Genomic DNA, 23079 nt, shown 5'->3' with positions numbered 1-23079 from the left:
GTTTCCCAGCAGTCCCAAGTGACTTAAAGTACCAAAAAACTGCTAAAATTAATCCTGGTTCATTTCTGTAGAGGATATAACCAAAGAAATCTACAGGAAAGGAAACTTTTTTTTTAAAGCATCAATTAATTACTTGATTGAACAGGCAGAGTGAAGAACAGTCTGTGAAAGCAGCAGTACCCTTCAGCAAAGACAAGTGACAATGGGTTGCACGGCTGCTTTTGATGCAGAAGGGTGTGAGATTCACCAGCACACCTTGGTTTATCTGACTGCTTACACATTCATTAGAACCATTTTTCCAATTTAATTTTGTTGATACATAAGCAAGATGTGTGATCTGAGATACAAAGCACAGAATTTTTGCTAAGTTATTTTCCAGAACAGCTGTAGCCAGGAAGCCTTGTCCTTACCTGGCACTTGGGGCTGCCCCATACATAAAATATGACAATTGTTGCTCCTGTGTTTATACAAGTACAAATGCCAGTTATTCAAAAGCAGAAGAGTTTTGCAGGCACTAATGAGGTGTGCAAAATGTGACCTGAAGCTCAAGAACTAATTAATAGCAGGAATTTGAAGAGTTTTGGCTGGCCGGATGCATGTGTGTGTAGGTGGCTAGGCTGGAAAGATGAGATTCCTCAGGTTCAGCTTGAAACCTCTGAATTGCTGAGGTAATGTGGGGAGGAAAGATCTTTAAAAGAAAAATAAAACCAAAAGCACCAAAACACAACCTCTTGGGCAATGTAAAACTATTTAGCTTTAGCTAATTCTGGATATGTGTGTTTTCAAAAGAATCTTTAAAATTGCACAAAGGTATTTCATCCCCAACAAAGCATAGGTGGAAGTGTAGGAATTTTGTTTGTTAACTAATTAGCTTGGCTAGCTGTTCAGGGACAAACCCAATACAACATTTTGTAATTACACAAGTGTACTTCTTTCCATGTAAAAGAGAAATGAAAACTGTCACTTACTGAAACAATTCTGCTGAATTGATCACAGCCTATCTACCGGGATTTCTGCACCTTTAAAAATTGAACTGCATATGCTCATATTATACTAAAATAATTTATATTAGCTTTCCCAAAGGAGAAGCAGAAGGTAATTTCATCATGTTTGTGAATTAATTTCAGAACTATGTATGCCCTAAAGGAATACTGTTAGGCTTCTTTTCCCCATCTCTGTTTATTAAAACCGTGCCATTATTATTTGTTTTTTAAATATGTGACTTTCAATTATTTTTTTAAATTATGGTAGTGATTATGAGGAACTTCCATAACAAACGTGTAGGTATTTGAGACAGAAGGAAATACCATAATGCTAAGGGAACAGAGTTGTGCACTTTGCACACTCACCCTCTCTAGAATGCTTCAAGCTCATGTGACAATCAAGGTTCTGTTTTGGCAAATGTGTTTTGAGCAGAGATGTAGCAGGTGGCTGTGCCCAGACCCAGCATTGCCGATTCTAGTCCCGCTCACACTGGTGGCGATGAGCTTGCTGCAATGTCTGTGCTGAAGGGCAGAGCTGGGTCTCACAGCGCAACACGTCTGCCCAGTCTCCCTGGCCTAGTGGCAGAGCTTGGGCAGGACGATTGTACGGATTTCTTTGCACTGACTTAAGCTTTGTTTTTTTGGTAAAAAAATCTAAATTATTTCTCTATTGTTTTCTTTCGTAGATGCAAGTCTGCCTTGGTCTAGCCTTCCCAAACCAGCGTTAAGGTCGGCTGGCAGAAGCGTTGTGGCGGCTCCGTCTGGCAGCAGCGCAGCCCAGCGCACACCAGGCCGCGCTCAGGGCTCCCGGGGCAGCGGCGCTTCCAGCGGGCCCGCTCCCGGCCGGTGCAGCAGCGGGTGCCGGGCTGCCCGGGGCTCCGGAGGGCGCTGCCGCGGCTGGCGAGTGTGTGCGGGACGTGCCGGCCGGCCCCGCGCCACATGGCCGCCCCCGCCGCCAGCCCCGGCCCGGCCGCGGCCCCGCGGAGCCTCGCGGCGGCCATTGGGCGGCGGCTGCCGCTGCCTACGTGCGGCCGGCGGGGCGGGCGGGGCCGCGGGCCCGGCGCTCGCAGCCCGCCGGGGAGGCGGGCACGGACGGACCCGCGCCGCGCTGCCCGGCCCCGACAACCCGAGCCCCGACAGCCCGACAGAGAGCCCCGCGCCCAGCAAGGGGAAGCGATGCTGATGCTGGACTGCAGCTCCGAGGTGAGGCTTGGGACGCTCTGGCTGTGGTTCTGTCTTGCCGGGAGCCCGGCTGCGGAAGTGAATGAGGGGTTGGTTTGCCTGGAGCTGCTGCTGTTAATGCTGGGGCACTAACCCTGTCGATCGGTATTTCTGGTTAAGAGATTAAACGCCAACAAACTCTTTCTTGCACTGCTCTTTAAAAAAGAAAATATTTAGAAGGCAGTTGCAAGGAGCATGAAGGTCCAATGATTTGCATGGGGAATGTTTTTTGCTGTGATGCAGTATTCTGAGACTTGCCGTGGCTTACACTGGCAGTAACATTTCTTTTGCTATCCTGTTTCAGTCTGGTAGTTTCAGCAACCTATTTGAGACGGGAACCGCTGTGAATGCACCTGCAGATGCCTCTGGTCAGTCTCCAGCTCACTTGGCTGCTTGTGGTGGTGAAGCTTTTTTCCTACTTTGGCAACTGCAGACAGGAGCAAATTTGAACCAACAGGTAAAAAACACTATGTTTTATTCCTTCCACTTCTAATCTGGCATGTCAGTAAATTCACTTAATATTATTGACACACTTTTTATCTAAGAGAGGGTTTTTTTAAACTCAGTTGTATTGCGTGAGATATCTAGGGTGGCTTATTCTAGAGTAACTTCTAGCATGAACCAGAAATCCTGTCTATATTGCATTAGCAACTTCACTTGCAATGTATAATTTAATTTTCACACTTAAGAGTGCTGCATGCAGACGTCCAAACAACTTAATTCTTTTACGCAACTTGAGTATTTATTTTTCCTCCAAAAGTTTGTCCCTACTTCGAGTAAATGAAAGGATTCTTACTCGAGTTGCTGAGTTGAATCTCTTATACCTCTGAGCTGGTAGCAAGCTGTTGGTCACAGCAATCCCTGAATGGTGCCAAGAGATGCCGTTAATCTTGTAGAGAGTATTCTGTGTAAGTTATCTTTTAGAAGGCAAAGGTTAAACAATGAATACTGCAGGAGACAGCACTTCTGCTTTGTGATGACGAATACATTAGACATTTAATGGTAGTTACCATTACTATCCTAGCTATATTCCTTTAATCTCCCAGCTCACAACAGACTGGTGTACATAAAGAGTCATTTGTGAGAACAAGACAGCTTTATCCTACTCCTCTTCTTGCAAATGACTGTTATATATAAATTGTGTTTTTAGGATTGCCTTGGAGAAGCCCCGATACATAAAGCAGCAAAAGCTGGGAGTTTGGAATGTCTTGCTCTCCTTGTTGCTGGTGATGCTAAAATTGAGTAAGTTGAATGACATTTACTAACTTCAGTAAGAGCATTAAAGGATGTGCATTTTACAGAGTACCTTTAACTTGCTCAGAACACACATGCTGAGGCTGCAAATATAGCATGGCTATAGCCACAGGAGTATGAAAAACTGACATAAACACCAAAGGAGCACTGACCACATGCTCACATGCTGTTGTTTAGCTATATGCCTCTGTGATAACTGAGGAGAGTAAATCCTGATCATAATCTCACCCTCTCCTTGCCTTTCTGATAGGCTAAAGCCAGTAATAGTCTGATGAAAAATTTATTTCAAAATAATTATTCCTTTTTGTATTTAATACCAACCCCCTGTATGAACTGTATGCTATCCTTGACAAACGTTCTCGCTATTCTCAGTACTTATTTTTATACACCTGCGTAAATCAACACTTCATCAGCACTTGCTCATTATTCCAGTTTAATTGGTTATTGTTAATTCTGGATTTCAGCTTGTGCAACAACAGTGGACAGACAGCAGCAGACCTTGCACTGGATTATGGCTTTCTGGAATGTGCCAAGTTCCTCAGGACAATTCAGCACACTCAGACAATGAAACTGAGAGGACAGTCTGGATACTCGCTAAGTGACAGACATGGCTTGCAGAGAGAGGATCCAACTGCACAGAAACAAGAAAGTGAAACCAGCAGATCCATAAACAGGAAGAGGAGAAGATCAGATGGTGTGTAACAATGTTGGTTTAATACAAATCTGAATATTTTAAAATGTTTTTAGCATCTAAGTAAAACAAACGTGTTAGAGCAGTTAGATTTAGGAGCCTCCTAGTAAGGATGAACTTGCATAGGTACTTAGGGTATTCTTGGAAATGGACAGTATATGTGGAATGCCACTTAAGAGGCTACTTCAACACAGAAAAAAAAAAAAAAATCATTGGTACTCTTACTGATGTACTGATGAAGTAGCTACAGACTTATTTTATCCCTATGACAGATCTTGTCTCCTAGCTGCCAGAAGAAACAGCTTGTAATTCCAACATGAAATAAGGGGAATATGAAGAACCGTGACTGGATGATACACCGAGCAGTGAGATGTGTGTGCTGGGACATTGTCTCCTTCTGAGAAGGAGGAAAGCTTGTTTATTGTTACTTCTTACAGAAGCATTTTTGAGTTTTTTTTTTTTCCTGGAATACTTGTATTCATTCAGTCATAAATAAATGAGCATAGAAAAATTAATTCTCTTTCTGTGTAAATATGACAGAAAAATTAATAAAATTCAGTAAATTTGGCCATTCTTTTCCCACTCCTAAAATGCCTCATCAAGAATCCCAACAACAAACAAAGCCTTTGAACAGATTCATAATGGACAAGACAGCTGGCTAAGTGGAACTTGAAAGGCAGAGGACACTTTATCTTTTTGTCATGAAACAATTCCCTAAAACAAGTGGATTTGGCATTTAATCTACAAAGATTCTAGCAGAAGAGGAAATACTATATAAACCTGAAGTTGTGCTATGGAAAAGTACAGAGTATTTGTTGCCTAATAGATGCATTTATAAGGAATACAGTTCAAAGCAGGTAACTCTTATTTCTAGAGGTTTCATTTTAAAAAAATAGTTTCTTAATTTAAGTCATTCAACCAACATTTCTATTTCAAATGGGTTTTGATTGACTTAAAGCATTATTTTGATAAATAACAGGAGAGTTTTATCTAGTTTAGCTACTGTTCTGTCTCAGCATATTCAGCATGAGAGTGAATTTAAATAGCCTTGGGTCGTTGAGGTAGGCACAGGTTATAATAGGCGTCCTTGTTCCAAAACTCCGGGCCCTTCCAGCCACACCAGCCCTGTCCAAGGAAAAGCAAGAGAGCTTTTAAATCTACTTCAAAATCTGGGTTTCCTGACAGAAATTCCAATTCTGTTTTTCATGCTTTTTACTATTGAGTCAATTCCTATTTTACTAATTATACTAATCTGAGCTGTATGAATTATTTTCAAGTGTCTGTAGAATGCAATGACAATTTTCAGAAAGTTCTCTACATGCCTGGAAACACATTAATGGAAAACACATTACAGAAAGACTCCCTCCCCAGCTTAATTCTTGGAAAGTATCATGTCCTCCCCATCCCCACCTCCTCACTACCTTCTGCTGCTCCTGAGAGGCAAATGTTATTCTGAAGCACCATCATTCTCACAGTTTCCCTTAGTTCCTCCCTAGGCACTTTTGATGAGGAAAGTGGGTTCTGCATTTATTTTATCCTCCTGGACCACTGAAACCATTCTAACAGCTAGTAGCTCTAACAGCCCTTGGTCCTACACATCCTTTGGAAATTGTTTCTTCCTGTGTTCATTTCAAGCTTTGATCATTATAGGCCAGTAAAATGTTTCTTAAAGAGCTCCTTTGTTTTGTTTGTTGGGTTTTTTTGTGGGATTTTGTTTGTTTGGCTTTATTTGTTAGTTTTTTGTTTGTTTGGTTTTTTTTTTTTTTTTTTGGGCCTACACAAGGGTATCAATTAGAAATAAAAGTTACTATTACCAACTAAACATGAAAAACAGAAAAGACATTGACTACCTAGCACTTACAGGATGATTCAGCTGCTTTAAGAGTTTACATTTCTGACACTATATTTACTGGTTTGTAACATGCTGTGTCGTCCCTTTTAGTGGCTTTAAATGTGGAAATGACATTACATGCCCCTGAGCACTCTGTAGTTTTTCCACATTTTCAAAACAATTCAGTACCTACCCTCTGATCATTGTTAAAGGCCTAATCTGAGAATGGTTATTGCTGGATTTTTAAAATAACTTTTAATATTTAAAATAAATTATCTTCTCTTTCATTTAGAGCATCTTACAGCCTGAACAGAATTTTCTGTTTTATTCAAAATATAAAACACATTTATGGTATATACTCCTGGGTAAAAGGGAAGATGGGTGAATTCATATAAAATAAAGAACATTTCTTTATAGTATGACTTGCTGTAGTTTCTGATCTGATCCATCTCCAAAGACACTAAGTTTCAGAAATTGCCAATACTTAGCATACTGTAGTATGCAGGTTAAGTGGGGTCAGTGCTTCTTCCATAGGGAATGGAGAAGCCATAGAATGGCCACGTTGTATTTGTCTGGACATTATATGTTTAATGCCAAAATACATGTATATACATAAATGTGTGAGTGTGTATGTGCATTAAGCCTCACCTTTTCCAATATAACATGCAGATCTTCTCCTCCGGTATAATGTGGGTCTAGAATCAAGTATTTAATGTGCCCTGTAGTCTCATTCCAAGCCACTCCTAATATCGTGTGAGCCAAAACACCTCCACCTAAAACAGGAGAAACAGAGATTGCTAATTTTTTTTTCATTGGGATTGATTTAACGTGCAAGGTCTAAATAAAAGTACATCAACACCTTCTATTAACAGATTAGCTTGTATCAAGATGATTCTGAAAGTGTTTCTTTCATAAGATTCTTGACATTATTAAACAATGTACCTTTACTACATCTAAGAAAGGTTAGTTGTAGTAACTAAAATAAGTAGAGAATGTATTTTCCAAATTTCTTCCAAGTCAGCAAGGCAGGTTAAATCCTCAGCACTTCCACCAGATGAAGTCAAGAATATTACAAACGTCTCTTTTGAACTTTTTTTAAAGAAACCTAACTGTAGGAAAGAAATCTGCAAAATTTCATGGTTGTAAAAGGACTAAAATTAGAAGAGAAATCAGAATTCCTGGATGAAGTTTATCTGTTGTTTTCTACTGTATTACATCAATGAATATTAGGGGCAGAATAGTAAATTCTGATTTCCCTTTCCTCAGCCTGCAAACAGGAAAAGGGGATATTTTGATGAGATGGGCACAGGTCAACTCTTGCATGTTTCTTTCAGAGAACATGCAATATTTTACTTCCCCACAATATTGTACTAATAACTCCAACACGGCACATAGCGATTGCAAAATCCCTGGAAGAATACAAGCAAAACCAATCTCCTACCCTCAAAAAGCCCAACTCCAGCCCTCCAATGACAACAAAAATTAAACCAACCTACAAGAGCGCAGTACAAAGGGTACTAAAAGATTTTTCAATACAGGATTCTACATTCTTGAAATTCAGACAAAAAGGCTGCTGAAAGGCCAAGAATATTTAATAGAATCATAGCATGGTTTGGGTTGTAAAGGACTTTAAGTATCCCCTAGTTCCAACCCCCCTGCCATGGGGAGGTCACCTCCCACTAGAGCAGGTGCTTAAAGCGCCATTGATCCTGGCCTTGAGCCCTGGGCCATGCCCCTGGTCTTGGGGCATCCACAAAGCACTCTGGGCAGCTGTTCTGGTGTCCAACAGGGAAACATTTCTTCCTAATCTCTAATCTAAACCACCACCATACCAAAGTCTGGACTTCTGGCACCTCTGTTTTGAGAAAGTTACAATGTATTATGGAATGACAAATACAGATTGAAAAATTGCTTTAATTAATGTTATTAAAGTTGAAAATAATAACATCAATATTGCCAATTTCCTAAAACACAACATGGAAAAAACAGTTCAATTAATGCTGCAGTATTTTTACAAATGGCAGTTATCATACCAATACTTCACATTATTAAAACTGGTCTTAAAACAAATTTGGATAATGCCCTTCTCTTCCAAGCCAGAAAAACAGTACTCCTCTCTGAGGGAAAGTTTTGGGGAACTTTATGAACTTCTGCTCCTGTAGAGAATGGAAGTCAGCTCAAGTTCTGACTTAACAGAAATTTATAAAAACACCATTTAGACTGACTTTTTTTCCATGTTTAAAACTGAGCTTGAAGGAAATACCAAATAAAAATATACCAGCCAGACTAAACTCTATAATTTTTGAGGCTACCTTGGGAAAACTGTAATTTTTAATCCATCTACAGTTTTGATTAACTTTTGTACAGTAAATTAAATGGGTTCTAATTGAAATGAAATTCAGCACAGGGAGGCCATGCACTTTCATTAGTATTCTTCAACACTCAAGTACTTACCAATCATAATTGGAGTTCCCTCAGTCTTGAAATGATTAGCAAGCTCTCTTCCCTGCAATGCTAGTTCAGAACCCTGGCTAGGTAAGAAAAACAAGAAGAGACTTGTCATTCTCACTAGACTTACTTCACGATTGTCCATTATACTTGTTCTGCATGGATAACTGATTAGGAAGTCACTTGGATTATTCCTTTCTAAACTTCCTGAGAAAATCTGAAAAATATTTTCTATCACAAGGTCTAGTTGCTAGGCATGGATATTAATACAGACATTTTTGATATCTTGTCTTTTTATTTCTTCATATAGTGGCTAATCTTTTTAAAACCCAGTGAAAGTCTGTGTGCCTACTCCCCAAGTAGGAATGGATTACACGCAGACAGAATACAAAACTGGGAAATGATGCATTTATTATAATACTGCAGTATTATAATATAATTTATTATAATACTGCAGTAGCAGTGTTGCTGGTGCAGCTGTGAAGTCTTATTTCCATAAAGAATTAAAGATGCTTGCTGGAAATAAGCCCAAGACAAAAATGCTATCCCCTGCCAGTGACCAACTGAAAAAGCTGCATGATTGTTTCTTTTTCCCAGCATGGTATTGATGTTGGTTTTTTGTAACCCTGAGAAAAACTGGTGCTCCCTTGTAGCAGCACTATGAGCAATTCTACCCAGTTCAGAAAGGAGTGTATTCTATATTCTCATATGCAGGAATAAAAATCTTCACAGCTTCTATAAATAATAGGTGAATCCTCTGCAAGTACAAGCTCTGGAACAAAAAAAAGATTAAAATATTGAAGACCTGAAATATTTTCCTACCATTAAGCATCCCCATCACTATGCTCTTTTAGAGTACCTACAATGTGCGTTTACTCTAAATAAACACAACATATGAAAAGCATTTTGGTTTGTATTTTCACACATACAGTTAGTGTATGTTCTTAATTTCATGACGGTATTTATGAAATGTTCAGGGTTTTATTAGTCAGCTTAGTGCTTCCTAAATTATAAAAAGTATGACAGTTTTTCTTCTGATAAATGCTAAAGACTATTCTTTTTGTTCCAAATATCTTCGTAGGGTCCTTCACTGTGTATGAGAGCATCAGATTGTCAGAATGGAAACAAATTCCTTGCTTTATTTGTCACACAAATTCATAAAGGAGAACATTATTTTCCAGACTTCTCAACAATTTGCCTCAATCCTAAACTCACAAGTTAGGTCTGTGGCTGCAGTAATAATCTATTTGTTAGTGTACATTCAGTTCTCTCTGGACATCAGACTGTGTGCCTGCATCAAAAATTGTGGTGCAAAGGCTGAATTCCATATCAGTTTGCATATCATGAAGCAATTTATAGATTAAGCAAACCCAATGGGAGCCACATTTCTTGTGGAAGCATTTGACCATAGCTTTATAAAACCGGGCAATTTGCATATTATTAAGCAATTTATAGAAAATGGAAAGTGCAACTGAAAGCTCCCAAGAAATTTTACTCTACCTTCATCTATGAGCACTTAGTACAACTAAAGGTAGGAATGGAGGGTTAATTATACCTCTTCTTTAATTATACCTCTTCTCCCATGTACTGTCATCGTGATTTGCATTTTAAGGCATTCAGTCTTTCTAGCAATTACCAAGCTACTAAACAGGCAGTGATTCTTACCTGACAAACAATATTTTGGATGTTATTCCAAAAAGCTGATTCAAAACAAGCTGCACCTCAATCGAACCAATCCATTGCCGTGAGCCAACAAACGCTGCAGGCTTGTCTCCAGCATCAACCAGTGCCTTTGCAACATCACAATGAGGAAGAAACCCAAATGTCAACAACATATAGTAGGGAATTCCACCACTTTGTGTGAACAAAGTTGCTTTATATATATGGACATGTGTTTTGAACCTAGCTGTTGAAAAGCAGACCAGTGGATGTTGAAATCATTCACTGTGGTTCTGTTTTGGAAATGTCCCTTTGAGCAGTAATGCAGAACTGTGTCCATGAGCAGAGACTACAATCCCAGGTCCACAGGCAGACTTCAGGCTGGGAGGGGGGCCTCTGAGCTCTTTAATAATGGAGTGCATTATTTGTACACTGCAGAAGCCACTTCACAGACTGAAAGGCTTGGATTTCTATTCAAAGCACTCAGGAAAGCATCCATAAAATAGTGCTCTGAGGAAGAGGCTACTGATCCATGTCACAGGTTATGGTTTATTTTAACCTCTTCTTCATTCTGAGCCTTTTATGTTACATTCAGCACTTGAGAGGGACCTTTTCTGCTCAGGACACAAAGCCCAAAGGTCTTCTGAGGGCTACTGCCCTCTTTTAGATGCCTAAATATGCTACAGGCATGCACAGATTTCAATAGCATTCAGGTGTGGATTGAGAAATGTTCAGGAAATGTGGTTTTACCTTTAGTGTTCACATCCCTGCTACACATAATGAATGTACTTTCATGGAATGAATTAAACTTTACTAAAAATGTTCAGTAAATAACTGTAACATGAAGAATTATATTTAGAAGACAGAAGGTAATTGCAGTATTCCTTGACAGGCATACCCAAGTATGGGTATTAGCTACAAGCCTACAGTTTTAATTCAGTGCTGTTAACAAAAACGAACAATTCAGGTATGCATTTAAATTCAAAACAGCAAAAGAAGTGAAGGAGAGTTCAAAAATCAGGAAAAGTGCACTACTGTCAGAGGCAAAGCTGCAAAAATTGTCAGTAAATTCCTGTGTAGCATCTGGGAACTAATCCAGCTGTCACTGAATATGACAGCCAGTTTTAAAACTGATTTTAGCATGACACATTGGGTTCTTTGTTCTTTTCATTTGACAAAAACACTGAAAATGTCATATCACAACTTCTAATATAACATTATTCCAAGGAAACATTTCATTAATGTATCTTATTCTACAGATAGTGTCACCCAAAACAAACAATTCCGAACCACCAGTCCAATTTAAGGGACAAAAAATATCTTCTAAAATGTACGAATTTGATATTTAAAACATAATCTACACAAACCTTTACAGACAATAAGCATAAAATAATCTCCTTAAGTGTTCTGTACCTGCTGAATTTCCTTGTGTGTTAAAAACACTGAAAATGTCATATCACAACTTCTAATATAACATTATTCCAAGGAAACATTTCATTAATGTATCTTATTCTACAGATAGTGTCACCCAAAACAAACAATTCCGAACCACCAGTCCAATTTAAGGGACAAAAAATATCTTCTAAAATGTACGAATTTGATATTTAAAACATAATCTACACAAACCTTTACAGACAATAAGCATAAAATAATCTCCTTAAGTGTTCTGTACCTGCTGAATTTCCTTGTGTGTTGGTATAGGTCTGTCCATGTAGCCTTGGTGCTTGAACCAAGAGCAGATTGTCTGCAGAGAGCGATAGGCACAGCCCCAGCCACTGTCATCGATGCGGTCCTGCATGTAGTGGTGGTAACTGTACACACCTTGCACTAAACACACCTGCACAGAGGGGAGAACACACAGGTAACTGTACACACCTTGCACTAAACACACCTGCACAGAGGGGAGAACACACAGGTAACTGTACACACCTTGCACTAAACACACCTGCACAGAGGGGAGAACACACAGGTAACTGTACACACCTTGCACTAAACACACCTGCACAGAGGGGAGAACATACAAGCTTCTCATCACACTTGCACCAGTTTGCAGAGAAGTCATATCACCTGGCACTTGCCCCGTAAAGATTGCAGTTGGGGACTGCAATTCTTTGGAAGATTCAAAGGGTCACTATTCACTCATGATTACTCCACCTGGTTTTGTCTCCTAAACTTCTTTGTTCCTAGTTTTAGTTTCTTGTCCTGGTTCTGATAAAATTTTTAGAATACATGCTAAAATCATGGACATTATTTTCCCTGGAAAATCCAATTTATTATTATTTCTTAGGAAAATCCAAATTAAAGCAATGCCATTTTGTGCAGAGAAGCCCTTTTGCTTAAAAGGTCAAGCCAATTATTTCACTTTCTTATCTACACATCATTTACTATCTAAATTACTTCTTTCAATAAAAAAATCTCAATTAAAATAAAAAGGTACTTTCTGCAAAACGTTTCAATTTAAACTTACCATACCAGACTCCATGCCAGGTGAACTAAGATGTAAATGTGGATTTCTGAGATATCCATCTTTATATGGTTCATCTGGAAAATGATAAGCATTTGCTCTCTTGAAATATGGTCTGTCACAAGGCAGATTGTATAACCCATGCAATTCCTACATGCAAATTCAAATAAAAATAAGAAACACAATTCATGTTTTGGATTAAAAGAAAGACCACATTGTAAGCAGCAATAAAGACATACTTTTAATAGCAAATTACTAAAATAGGCTTAATTAAACACTCAGCAGGTATGTTTACTACTAGACCTCTCCTCTGCAGGGAAGCTCATGCAGGCTTACCTCCCTTCTAAAGGACCCACTACTTTCTGCAGTCCTGTTACATAACACCTGCTGCTGGGGCCCCACTGGAAATACCATGAGTAACAGATTTGTTATGAAAGCCTGATAAAATACACCATCATAGAAAAGGATTACAGTTTTATCTAGGCAGTAATGTAGATACACACACCCAATTATAATCTTAACTGATATTGGAGCACACAAATAACATGTACTGACACAAAGTAAAGATATTGGGCTTATGGTTCAAGCAGATTCAGTCTATTTTAAAATCTCTTAAGCTCTGTTTGCCACACAGCAGCCACATTTAAAGAGATATATTGTCTTATTTCACAGAGCTTAAGAGTGAAAGGTGTGATGAGATCATCTAGGATAATGTGTGTAACACAGGTAATGCATTTTAGGCAGATGACCCAGCACTGAACCCAGCTAGAGGAGCTAGAGTAACACTTCCCAGCAGTGGGTTAGAGCCAACTGCAGAGAGAGAGCAGGAAACACAGGCAGTGCCACCAGTGCCTGAGGCCTCTGCAAACACAAGGCTAGATTGGGTTTTATATACCCAGTAATGCTTCACACAGAAAAAGTCCCCAGTTTCTACACCTCTAAGCTGCACAATATTCTTTCCCTGCTCTCAGTACATGCAATTGTGTGACCTAGACTGGTATCAGTCTCAATCTGAAAGGACTGGAACATCTCAACATTCTTCCACCTCATCCATATTCTTTTTTATAGGTGCCAACCCAAAGGCAAAAACCAGCCAAAAACTAGCTAAGTCTGGTCAACTGCAAGCTACAAAAAGCAGCCCCTCCAAACAGACAAACACCCCACAACACCACAAAACCCCAAGAAAGAAACCAAAACAAACAAAACCCCCAATAAGCCTTTCAGGACATATGTAAAAAGCTGAATGTAGTAACACACCCAAAGTAAAATAATGTTTTACCATAGGAGAACAAAAAAAGGGAGAAATTCAAATAATACTTTACTGGAAGTATAATTTAGAGAAAATATTTATCAACCAAATTTTATGTACTTTTAAAGTTTCTGTTGTTCCCTCACAAAAATGAGATCTGGCACGTTCTGTAAAATAACTTCTAATGAATCAAGTGTCCATTCAGTATACTGCTTTGGTTATAATAAAAATGAATCTAAAATACAGCAGTATCTGCTAGCATTTGTTCTATATTGACTAAATGGAAAGCCCTACCACTGCTTCAATTACAGTAATTAAAAGATCCACTTCTTTTACTATTTTTTGGCTTTACCTTTCTGTAACTTTCCAGCTGATCATCTGAAATACCCGTAGGATATGAGACTGTCACGAGGTGATTTTTTCCTGGTAACATGAAATGAAATTGTTCTGGTACCACAATTGATGTTCCTTTCACATATTTCATGATACATCTTTCCATGTCAGTTAATTGCCCATGAATTGCTTTCACTAGGAGATTCTGTACCCTGCAAAGTACAATATTTCAGAAGTAGAGCAGTGATTGTGAATGATTTTTTCTCACAGCTGTGAGTTATGCAATACCTAAATACACATCTGACCTGGTCAGATGACTGCACTACTTCAGTGCTTCTGCTCCCACAGGAAAAGGCAGAGCCCAGCTGTGCCTTACTCAAAGCTTGTCTGCACACAGAAATGAGTCCCTAGTGATTCAGTCCTCCCAAATGTGGCTACCCTGCTCTCATATCAGAAACACAATCAGTATGAGCATTTGTCAAAATAAAAATTAAACATATGACTAATTGTGTGGGTTTTTTTTTTTTTTTTTTTTGCAAATCCACACCATTTAGTGTCATTTAGAGTCAAATCCTGTGGAAAAAATTCAAGGAAAAAATACATAGGCAGACTCAAATGTTTTCCATCTGTACCTACCCACCTGCACCCCCAAATGTAGGGCTAAGATTACAAATCAAATACACCCCAACTCTCACTTTTATACACCTCACAGACAAAAATTTCTAGAACATTTTCCTGACTTTCTCAATTCTTTGCTAAGCAATGGTTATGAGTTATCAAATCTGTCAGACATTGATAAACTGAATTTCTTATAGACTGCAAAAGGATCATGTCTCAAGATTATTGAAGTTAACAGCTGTCTATATGAGCTTTTATTATTTATACAGGTAAAATTACATCACAAAAATACTATGTACTTTTCATTAAACTGATGAATAATATAGTTTTACTTTATTATTTCAAGAAAAAGCAGAAATGAGGCTGAAAAATTGCAAGCTCAGGATAACACTTACTTTCCCCATGGCTCTTCTGGAGAAACAGATACAACAACATCAACTGGTAATGTCATGTTTATGTAGTGGTGCTCCTTCTTTTCCCTTTCAATGACTGGAGCCAGAGCAGCTAATGAAGATGTCATTTCCAACATGAGGTCTACATTGATTATCTGCTGCTGCAGAGAATAAAGACACCAATATTACATCTCCAGCTACAAGAAGACAAAAGTAAGAACCAAGAAGGCAAAAGTAAGATTGCAGGTATTTGGTATCAAACTCATTAATTAAATACTTGGGTTAGAAAAAAGCTGGTAAGGTTGAAGACAAACTTCCATGTGCTAACCTGCCATAGGTGGATTTCTGCATTCATGTTGAGTCTCAATGCTTTTACAAGCACTCTTTAAAGTCATGTCAATGCTAATTTGTGTACAGAAAAGCCTAGGGAGGGCAAGTCTAAAAATGTTTAAATGATATTTTTCTTATATATTAGAAACATACCGTATCCTGTAACTTTTTATCCTTTTTTTTGCCAAGCTTTCGTTTGGTCTCATCATCTTGATCAAATCTGAATTATCAACAGAAAGAGAAATTTCTATAAGATGAAATTAATCTGTTAACCATCCCCCCCAGTTTTTAAACATACTTACTGTATAAATTTTTTTATCTCCTTACATGCAGACTCGTCAGTCAGCTCTGGAACTGTGCTCATACCATTGTTAGGCCACACATAGACTGAACTGTGGCAAATTCTGAATACAAGAACCTCGGAGGACAGCTTGTTTTCAAGATCACTGAAAACATATCCTAATGCCTTTTTTGTTGATGCCTCTGAAACACAGTAAGGATATAATTAGCCTGGAAAATTCTCTCACCATTTTGTTGTAGCTGCTGGGCACACATTTAAGAATTTTTTATGACTTGAAATAAAAATGCAAGTGCTGTTGTGGTCAGAAAAATGACTGGGTAAACAAAACTGAGGTAAGATTTCACTTAGCAGGTCTGTCTCAAACATTCACACACCTCCCTGAACAAAAGTGTACTGTTTCTCTCAGATACTGTCAAACTTACAGAAGAATATTCTACTCTGCTGTCACCACATCTAATAAGTCTTAACCAAGCCTATGGCTGCAAACAAACTTCCATGTACAAATTTCTAGGTATATTTAGAGTTTAGAAAAAAATCCTGAAAATATTCAATTTGAGTCACTCATGTGTTTCTGACCTCATATCATTGTTCAGAAATACTATCCAAACCTAGACTAATCTTTGGAAAAGCAGGGCCTACATTCCAGCTGAGGACCAAATTTCAGCCAACATAAAGCTGTACACCACAGTCTGGTTTGCCTGAAACTTTATTACTGGTATGTACAGTTGTCTTTCAGAACTTGTAGGGTGTTTTACCCACACCTTACAGCCTGAACCTGTAATGGATATGACACAGTTGGATATGATAAAGTAACTTTGGCACATTAGCCACATTTTTTTCCTTACTGTGAGGGTTACAAAACATTACTTTGAATACAGTACTAACAAGTTATCAAAGACTATGCTGTATCTCTCTGATGCATTAACTTAAATTTAGTCACAATTATATAACTTTTGCACTAGAAATCTGTAAAAACTACATTATTAGAAAAGTCAAAGAAAAATTGCTCCAAAAGGAAAAGCTCAGTGCCCTTCAAAGGGAACAAGGTACCATATTTACCCATCAATAGGTGTGAATACCATGCACTTGGACAATTCAACCACCACTCTGCTTCACTGTGGTTACAATTCACTACACCAGAGACAAAGCCAAATAAATAACCCTTCTCTGAGGATGCAACTCACAAAATGCTGTTTTGGATTAGGTCAATCTATTCAACATTTCTGCTCCACATCACGAACTCAAATAAGCCCAAGTTCCTTATCAAGGTTCACTAGATGGAATTCAGTGTTTCTGCTGGAGACACATCCTTTTAAAATGCAGAATGACTGACAGCTGAGCTAAAAACAGCCTCCTTCCCCATCCTGCCCTGTGACACCTCAATGGCCCCTGAGAGCCCTGAGCAGGCCTCCTGAGCAGAATGGGGCTTTGTCACACTTTACTGTGACAATGGGGCACTACAAGAGCCCCTTCATGCTTTATGGACCAGTCCCTTGCTATCACATGAACTGCAGTAGCCAATCCTGCCTAAATTCACTAGAGTGACTTGTTAACTCGTTCCCCTTCTCTATTTCTCTGGAAAGATTAGACCACAGTCTCAAAACTGTATTACTAATACAGTCCAATTATAACAAAATTCATTGTCTTAAAGTTATTCTCTTTGCTTAGAATTTCAGAGTCAACTTCAGCTTCAAGCTGAAAAGTGATCCCAATTACATATCCACAATTAAATGTATATGCAAATGAAATTACGAAAAATGTCAATGTAAAATTTATTTCAAATTAAAACAAAAAACACAGGTTGGAAAAAGAGTGTCAGAAAATTTATAGAGATAAAGAGTAATCTTTACAGGTTTGTGAAGAACATTTAAGATCTGGTAAAATGCCAAGAAAATAAATATAATAGTTTCTTAATAAAAGTTAATGTAAGTATTAAGAAATCAGTCTTATAGACACACCGTCAGTCGTTGCAAGCTGAAATGCAAGATCCAAGCCTCCTCTGATCCTGAAGAGTATATCCATAGCTTCTAGAATTACCTAAGGAGAAAAAAGAAGCAATGAAAATGAACAGCCATTCCAACATGCCTTCTCTCAAGCCACAACTGACTGCTGTTATACCAGAGTGTGCAAGCACAGCAGCAATTACTGCAGCTGCTCAGGTTACACAAGGCCAGTGAATAAACAGAGAAGTGAGTGGTGCAGCAGCGCACAGTTGCTGCAACCAGCACCTCAACTGCACCTTGGAACGCATTTCCTACCTCTATAAAAAAAGCCATAATCTACACTTCTATCACATAGAAATACTTTAGATAAAATGTCATTGTGTCTCATTGTTTCAATCCAAATGTCATGTTTCCCATAATATACATTCACATATATATATGTATATATATATATATATATATATTCTTCCAGCTCAAGTAAAGCAAGGACAAAATTGAGCAGAAAGGTAATTAGCCACATCTGCAAGTATGCATTCCTTAGTTAGGAAATCAGTTTCAGGGAAATGAGAAAAAAACAAAGAGGGGGGGAGTATGTGTGTGTCACACACAACCTCTAGAACTGAGTTTCACATTTGACAGGAGAGCAGCTTATGATACCACAGAAACCAACCAGCTGCTTCTTCCCCCTTCCCAAGCCCCTGCTCTGTGTCCTCCTAACTGCTCACTGCAGATATTTTAACATGAACTTCACCACACAGCTTAAGCAGATGGAAAGACACCCTTCTATTTAGAGAGGACTTTTTCAGATAGATCAATCCCCAATCAAGTTCAATGTACCAGACAAAAACAGCTGTGGCAGTACAGAGAGGAACAAAAGGTGACAGATGAGTGTGGGCACTGCTCACTGTAAAAGTCCACAGAAAGAGTGCTTAAACTGCTCAGAAAAACCCTACCAAGCACCTGTAAAAATAACTATACTAGGACCCTCTGGAAGGACTTACTGCACAACTGTTTGCTTACAAGGTATGAGACACTTCCATGTGCAATGCCATTCCTACTCATGAAACATAAAAACCACAACATAGGACTAATTTTCTTTCCATTAAAAACATTCTAAAGAGAAATATGCAAGATATGCATGACTGTTAAAATATAATAATCTACTACAGTTTATCTGCTGGTGAAGGATTTTCACGTTTCAGTGATTCTGGAGTGCCAGAAACAGTTTGGCTCCTGAAGCATAATCCTGAATTATTTTAGACAACACAGTTATCTGCATTAACAGGGTCTTGGAGTGTGGGACTCACAAAAGTCCCAGCCAGAACATGAAAAAAATGTTTGTCTGGGTTGTTGCAAATGTTTTTATTTGAATTATTGCTATGCAAGAATAATATTCATGAATAAAAAGAAAAGCTCTGCAAAAGCAGCTACTTTTGATAGTGGCTCATCATGGACATCACAGAATCACAGCATGGGTGAAATCGGAAAGAACCACAGTGCGGCACAGAATCACAGAACCTTCTGCGTTGGAAGGGAACCACAAGGACAATGAGCGCAACACTGAATGGCCCATAATGGGCATCAAACCACAACCTTATTGTTAGGGTGATGTGTTCCAATGTCCTTGCTCAAGCAGGGTCATCCTAGAGCACACTGCACAGGATCGTGTCCAGACAGTTGCTGAGTCTCTGCACTGAGGGAGACTCCACACTGTCTCTGGACAATCTGTTCCAGGGCCGTCACTGCACAGTAAAGAAGCGCTTTCTCTGTTCAGGTGAAACTTCCTGGGCATCATGTTCTGATGTTCTGCCCGAGGCCTCTTGTGCTATTGCTTGGCACAACCGAGAAGAGCCTCGCATCATTCTGATGACCTCTTCCAAAAAATCCGCGCCTAAAGCCAGGCAAGCCGAGTCCCCCAAGGGCTATGGGAATGGCAGGGGCTATAGCAAGGCGTCAGTGCGGGAGGCGCCCCTGCCCCCCGTGTGACACAGCCTGGGCACTGAAGAAAGGGGATCGGGGGGGCTCCGCACCTCCCCCCGAGGTACCCCTGGGGCTGGAGGCCCAAACGCGACGGCCGAGCCCCCAGCGGGGTGCCCGCAGCGGGGACACCAGCCCGCCCCGCCCGGCTCAGCCCGGCCCCGCCGCCAGCTCGGCCCGGGCGGGGGCGCTCCCCTCCGCGCTGAGGACGGACACCCACCGACCCACCTACCTAGTCTCGCACCCATCCGTCCATTCCCCGGGGATGGCGGGAGGGGGCCGGGCCGGGGCGGGGCGGGCTCACCTCGTCCGTCAGCGCCGCCGCGGGCCCGGCCCGCCCGCAGTCTGCCGGCGCACGCGCGCTGCCGCCGCCCGGCCCGCGGTACCGGCGGGGCCTGCCTGCCCCGGGCCCGAGCGCTCCCCGTTCGGCCGGGCTGGAGGGGCCGCGCTGCCGCGGGGTTTTCCCCGAATGACCCGCCTTCCCTTCCCTGCGGTGCTGCGGGGAGTGCGTGGGGCTGAGCGTTCTCTCCTTGGGCAGCCGTGGCTGCGTTCAGCGCCAGCGTGTCTGGGATGAGCGGCCTGCTGCCCAGCGGTGCTGTTATTTCCTCGTCATTTCATAAATCCATTGGGAGACGCTGCGCAATCCCGCTGGCCCGGCTGCTGCCTCGCGTTACTGCTCCCTCCAGGCCAGGCTTCCACATCCGCCATCGCACTTCTCAGGCACATCGGCATGCTGAGGTCCAAAAGTCGTCCCCATGAATCCCTTGATAAATGCTCTGTGCCGTGAGAATTTAATTCCAGGTTTTTTTAATTTATGATAAATTATTTCTGTCCTCCTCGCAAATAATGCTAACTGGCTTCCAACAGTGAACCCTTAAACCGGTTTCCAAGGGTCAGCTTTTGGTCATCTCAGGTCGTTTTCTTCTTGTCACCTGCCCTTTGGTTCCTTACCCGATGTCAGGATCTCCCAGCAGTCGAAGAACAGCACTGAGGTTGCCTGAAGAAGTGATGATGTGTTTTACACAATGTGAACCAAAGCGTGTTGCAAAAGCCCTCCCCCAAAATAACTAAAAAATTGTGAGCTTTTTAAAACTTAGTCATGCTGTCTGTTCCACAGGCTAAGCACAAGTAAAATATGGCTCACCCTTCCATTGCACACAGTGTTCCAGCATGTTGCTTTTCATAATAAAATGTATAAAATCTATTTAATCGGTGCTATGCTGCTGCAGTGCTGTGCTGCCACAGCTTTTCTATTCTGCATCCACATGCCAGACAAGTCTAATGTGTGATATCTATCTCTTAGAGCTTTCTGTTGGAAATTGTGATGGCTTCACCCCAGGAAGCAGCCAAGCCCCATCCAGCCACTCGCTCAGTCCTCCACCAGCAGGACTGGGGAGAGAATTTGTCTATATACAGATATACAGGGGGTAAAAACCAGAAAACTCATGGGGTTGAGATAATGACAGTTTAACAGGGAAAGCAAAAGCCACACACACAAACAAAGCCAAACAAGGAATGAATTCACTGCTTCCCATGGGCAGGCAGGTGTTCAGCCATCCCCAGGAGAGCAGGGCCCCATCACATGTAACAGTGACTCGGGAGGACAAAGCCATCACTCCAGACATCCCCCCTGTACATACTGAGCAATTGGGGTCACCTGTCCTGGCTGTGTCTGCTCCCAGTCCCCCACACAGCCCCAGTCTGCTCTGCAGTGTGGCAGTACCAAAAGCAGAAAAGACCTTGGCTCTGTACATATTGTTAATCTATTAGTTTTGGATAGTTTTTTTGAGACATCTGGCAGTATCCCACACAAGCTCTAACACTCAGAATTTGACCTTCATTTTTTATTTGGAGCTCTTAAGCAAGAACACAATCGTGACCAAACAGTTCCAGCTGAAACCACAGTAATACTTTTAAGTTGTCAGAAGAATGGGACCACATTATCTTAGGTGCTATATAAAATCCCCATTGTCCCTTTTCTTGTGTAAGTTCATAAATCTAAGAAAACTTGCAAATTTGCTTACACTGGTTTTATTTATCCTGTATATTTTCACCATATGTAGTGAAAAACGGCAGCCAAGGACATTTTTGGTCTAGGGAGAGAAAAAGATTTGAAGAAATAATTAAGCTGCCTGCAGCTGAGACAAATTCAGAGTCAAAGCTAAGCATTCAGGGCAGAAAATAAAAGCAGAGAAAAGGTGGTATAATTTCCACTGAGAATTAAAAATTGGGGCAAAAAAAGAGGAAAAGGATGAAACAGATGGGAATAAATATCTGTGAAAGTGTAAGAAATAAAGCCTGGATCTTGTATAAGGAATATATAAGACTTCATTAGTTGATTAGTGTCCTTTTTCTTAAAATCTAAATGGATAATATTCCATTCCACAGAGCATTTCATCTTGATACAGTTTTTTTTTAAGATGCTAAATTTACACCATTCCCTTTAGACTAAACTTTAATTTCACTTTCAAATGGGTTTATGATGCATAAATGTCTATTCAGTGACTCCAGATAACTAATACAGTAACACCCCTTAATCTGTCACTTTCCAGCTCTTCAGTTTGGAGCTCTGTCATCAGTCATTTACACTGTGCTCTGCTAACCACTGTTTTCCTTTTGTTGTGTTCTTTACTCTTGACTTACTTGACTGACATTGATTCATCTGAGGAAGATGATGAGAGCAAGGAAAATGTAACTATTTCAAAAAATGCTTACACACTTTTTACTGTGCTGGGTGGTTGGCCTCAAAGATGAAGCACCTGAGATCTCTCAAAAGAAAAATCTATTCAGAAAAGTTAGCTTCTAGAAGCTCAGGCTTGTTAGGCTGACAGTACTGGTGATCCCATGGCTCCCATGGGAAGCTCCAGGCTCCCTATCCTTCCACTATGAATGCTTTTCCTTTTTGTAACATACAGGTTACATGTACTTCCTAAGCTACTGCACATTTTCCTTCTCTGCTATATAAATTATTACAGGGAAAATTGCTTTATTTTTGATTAAACTGCTTACAGCTGCACCTCTTAGGAATGTAGCCTTAGCAGACTGGGGTTTAGCTGTACTTGGAGATTACAGAACTAATCAGATCCCTTAATGTGTTTTAACTAAAATTTGCCAGTCTTGCAGTAGTGGTGGATATAATGTTTGAGGAAAAGTCAATGCTGTATTCAGTCCTATATGTTAGAAAGCTTATTGGCAATAATGCCCAAGCTCTGCTGTCTGTAACAATCCCTACACCACTGGATGTGGAGTTTACCACTGTAAACTGCAAGTGACATAGGAATTTCCTTATTTTTTGCCACAATGCAGCTCATTTTAGTGTTATGCTTTTACTTTTTCTTCCATATTTTTAAGATCTTTTCCTCAAAATCCAGACTAATAAAAGAAC

At 40.2% G+C, this 23079-nt stretch overlaps 2 protein-coding genes across 2 annotated transcripts; one reads left to right on the top strand and one right to left on the bottom strand.

Annotated features, from left to right (window-relative positions):
• Window positions 1-2038: 2038 nt before the first annotated feature.
• On the top strand, window positions 2039-4664 carry ANKRD37 (ankyrin repeat domain 37). The gene is made up of 5 exons (XM_064710530.1): window positions 2039-2186; window positions 2509-2661; window positions 3355-3446; window positions 3923-4152; window positions 4422-4664. Exons 1-5 carry the CDS (start codon window positions 2160-2162, stop codon window positions 4433-4435), a joined length of 516 nt encoding a protein of 171 aa, XP_064566600.1. The 5' UTR covers window positions 2039-2159; the 3' UTR covers window positions 4436-4664.
• Window positions 3875-20046, bottom strand: UFSP2 (UFM1 specific peptidase 2). The gene is made up of 12 exons (XM_064710529.1): window positions 19927-20046; window positions 17733-17811; window positions 15776-15956; window positions 15627-15693; window positions 15147-15304; window positions 14153-14345; window positions 12555-12701; window positions 11760-11924; window positions 10094-10218; window positions 8435-8511; window positions 6629-6753; window positions 3875-5274 (listed from the first exon to the last, which is right to left on the bottom strand). The coding sequence occupies exons 2-12, from the start codon at window positions 17794-17796 to the stop codon at window positions 5188-5190; spliced, it is 1389 nt and encodes a 462-aa protein (XP_064566599.1). The 5' UTR covers window positions 17797-17811; window positions 19927-20046; the 3' UTR covers window positions 3875-5187.
• Window positions 20047-23079: the final 3033 nt, after the last annotated feature.

This window comes from Zonotrichia leucophrys, chromosome 4 (assembly GCF_028769735.1).
Source record: "Zonotrichia leucophrys gambelii isolate GWCS_2022_RI chromosome 4, RI_Zleu_2.0, whole genome shotgun sequence".
Classification (NCBI taxonomy): domain Eukaryota; kingdom Metazoa; phylum Chordata; class Aves; order Passeriformes; family Passerellidae; genus Zonotrichia; species Zonotrichia leucophrys.
Note: the sequence above shows the minus strand (reverse complement) of the source record. Positions and strands in the feature narration are given on the sequence as shown.